The sequence below is a fragment of the Panicum virgatum genome, chromosome 9N, assembly GCF_016808335.1.
Source record: "Panicum virgatum strain AP13 chromosome 9N, P.virgatum_v5, whole genome shotgun sequence".
NCBI classification, from domain to species: domain Eukaryota; kingdom Viridiplantae; phylum Streptophyta; class Magnoliopsida; order Poales; family Poaceae; genus Panicum; species Panicum virgatum.
Genome location: NC_053153.1, coordinates 50,330,495 through 50,333,333, shown reverse-complemented (window position 1 = coordinate 50,333,333; position 2,839 = coordinate 50,330,495). Strand labels below are relative to the sequence as shown.

At 53.0% G+C, this 2,839-nt stretch overlaps 1 protein-coding gene across 1 annotated transcript; it reads left to right on the top strand.

The window, feature by feature from the left end:
* Positions 1 to 706: 706 nt before the first annotated feature.
* On the top strand, positions 707 to 1,892 carry LOC120687197. Its single transcript, XM_039969188.1, has 3 exons — positions 707 to 1,077; positions 1,174 to 1,242; positions 1,368 to 1,892. Exons 1-3 carry the CDS (start codon positions 708 to 710, stop codon positions 1,454 to 1,456), a joined length of 528 nt encoding a protein of 175 aa, XP_039825122.1. The 5' UTR covers position 707; the 3' UTR covers positions 1,457 to 1,892.
* The last annotated feature ends 947 nt before the right edge of the window (positions 1,893 to 2,839 follow it).

The following is a 2,839-nucleotide window of genomic DNA, read 5'->3' as shown; positions in this document are numbered from 1 at the left end:
CGTCACTGTAGTTATTTTTGCAAAGGTTTTTTATGACATTTTTTGCGAATGTTCACTTGTTAATGCTACCAACACCCCTACATCATACACACAATGCCATATGTCTTCCGTGAAGGTGACGACTGACAAGAATGCAAAAGAGATTTATCCCCACTACCTGCAAATCCGAACTGTACCACACTAGTGCAAAAGACAAAATTCCACTCCTGGGCACCAAGTTGGACTACGGTGCGGACAATTCCTGTAAAAAAATGTTGCAAAATTCTTCAAATAAGATGTGGCATAAATACAATTCGGAAGCACTAGCTGTATCACCCAAGCTGATAACGTCAACAACCTTCGTGCCAACAAGATTTTGATAGCTAGTAATTGAAAGATCACCACGGTGAGGTTAGACTTGCACGGTTGCACTTGCACCTCGGCTTTCCTCCTGAAGAGATCCGTGACGGTGCTCCTGAACACAAGAGCAAATCCCATACTATACCAGAGAGGACGACTATGAGCATACGTAATCACGCGTGCAAATATTTACAGCTTCCAGGATTTTACATTTCCAGCTGGCACGTGCGCCAGCTGACCAGCAGCATATGGATGGGAATGGGATGGGTCCGTCCTCTCGGGCCACGCAAAACGGGACAGACATGCTGGCAATTCTTTCTTTCTTTTTTTTGAAGGCCCTATACTAGAGTACAAGAGGAGCGAGATAAATGCACACGCTCCCCTCCGTTAAACCCCCGCACCACCTCCTATCTGGCAGGCACGGCTATCCCTCTCCCCTTCCGCGTCGCACCAACAGAAAGGGGGAGAGGGGGGCAGAAAAAGGAAAAAAACTCGCCGCCGCCGCCGCCGCCGCCGCAATGCAGCGCCTCTCCCTGGGCTCGCCGGCCGGAAGGCCCTCCCGCGTGAGCGCGGCAGGCGAGGAGGAGGCGGGGCCGGCGGACGAGAAGGCGGCGAAGGCGGTGGCTAGGGGCCCGGCGGCGCCGGACCGGGCCATCCACCTGGTCCCCGTCCTCACGCTGCTCTGCTTCCTCGTCCTCTTCCTCCTCTCCCACGACCCCTCCGCCGCCGCCCTCACCGGTACGTCTCCGTCGTTCCGTCGCCGCGCGAGCCCGCTGCGCTAGCGCTCCCGCCTCCCGCTAATAATCGGCTCGCGGTGGATATTTGAGCGTGCAGATTCGACCGTGCTGGCCGCGGCCGCCACCGCCACCGCACGCTCCCTCGACGCCGCCACCGCAGGAGCAGGTAGGTGCCCTAGGATTTCCTCATACGCCGACGGCGCTGCCAGCCACGCGAGGGTTTCGTGGCGTTTGCTTGTCAGCTTCTCACGCTTATTTTCCCTCTCTCTGCTTGGCTTCTCGGCGTTGCAGCCGACGCGACGACGGCGTCCAGTGGCGTGTACCGGCGGCTGAAGCAGTCCCGCGTGCGGAGGCTGGGGATGGCGCGGCGGAGGCTGTGACGCCAGCGCAGGAGACGCGAAGCTAGCCGTTGGGCGCCGATGACGCAGCGGAGGAGGAGCTTCTTTTGCCTTTTTGTGCCACTCATTTTTCTTTTCTTGTCTGGTTCGCTTTTTCCGGCGGCACTGAAAAGTGAGAATGGTAGCGCAGGCTTCGTCGTCCCGTGGGGTTCTAGGGATTCAAGCCCGAGAGGGGGGAAAAAAAGAGAAATGGTTTGCACAAATCATCGCCAGAATCATATGTTCATACTACGCCTTTGTTTTTTGTTTTTCTTTTGAAAGGTTCCTCTGGTGCTGCCGATTCTTTTTTTCTCTCTCTCTTTGGGCCAGGAAGTGCTGCTGATCTGATCACTCGGCCCTCTGGATAGGGATTGGGACGGAAATAGATTTGAGTCGAGCCGTCCAATTACTATCAGAGAACGTCATTTTCCATCCATAATGCATCGCACTTCCTGTGGAATACGGCTGCATCTTTTCCCTTTTTGAGTGAGACGCGAGTAAGCTGGGCTGGTTCCAGGGCAGCACATGTGTGCGCGTGCCTGGACAGTCTCCACCCTCAGTCCAGTGGTCCTACACTCCTACCCCAGCAGCGTGGACAGTAGTCACCGTTCCCCAAGCGCAAGCGCAAGCACACAAGTGTTCAGCCAGGAGTCAGCACTCAGCACGCAGCAGAGCAACTTGAAAAGGCCCGAGAGGCCGAGACAGTGCCAAGTTCACTTCTTCAAAAAAGAAAAGGAAAAAGAAGAGGACTCCGCCAAGTTCAAGTGGCCATGCAGAGCAACTCGTACAATCATTCTCGCGTCCAATAGCAGATACTTGGGCTTTGTTTGGCAATGCTAGTTTTCTAGCACGCACACTTCCCGAAAAAAAAATCTTGCATGCATGAAGCACTAAATGAAGTCAAATTGTAAATTTTTTTAGGGATGGGTGTAACTTTTTGTGACGAATCTAATGACGGTAATTAATCGATAATTTGCTACAGTGATGCTACAGTAACTATCCTCTAATCGCGCGGTCAAAAACCTCATTAGATTCTTCAGAGTCACTAGCGCGGGGTTCTGAAGTTGGTTTTATAAACTGATTTTGTTTGACACTATAATTAACGTTCAAAGTTGTTTACTGTTCATTGGTGCTAGATTTCTAGCACCAACCAAACAAGGCCTCGGTAGCGGGGTCTGACCAAGACCGACCCTAGCCCCAGTAGACAAACTCCGAAACCATTTTTGCGTGCTCGCATAATGTTTTTTTCAGCAATCCCAGGCCCAGCTCCTTAACCATGATGGCAGGGAGGTCTTGCGCTTTTCCGCTTTGCGCTAGCGATTGATTTCACTTCAGCATACGTCTCGGCGTCTCCCATGCGGCCATGCGTTCACACTTCACAGCCAC

Excerpts from the sequence above, each read along its gene's own strand:
- LOC120687197 (XM_039969188.1), top strand. The coding sequence starts at position 708 with ATGCACACGCTCCCCTCCGTTAAACCCCCGCACCACCTCCTATCTGGC. Across the intron at positions 1,078-1,173 it reads CTCCGCCGCCGCCCTCACCG|ATTCGACCGTGCTGGCCGCG; the intron begins GTACGTCTCCGT and ends TTGAGCGTGCAG. Across the intron at positions 1,243-1,367 it reads CGCCGCCACCGCAGGAGCAG|CCGACGCGACGACGGCGTCC; the intron begins GTAGGTGCCCTA and ends TCGGCGTTGCAG.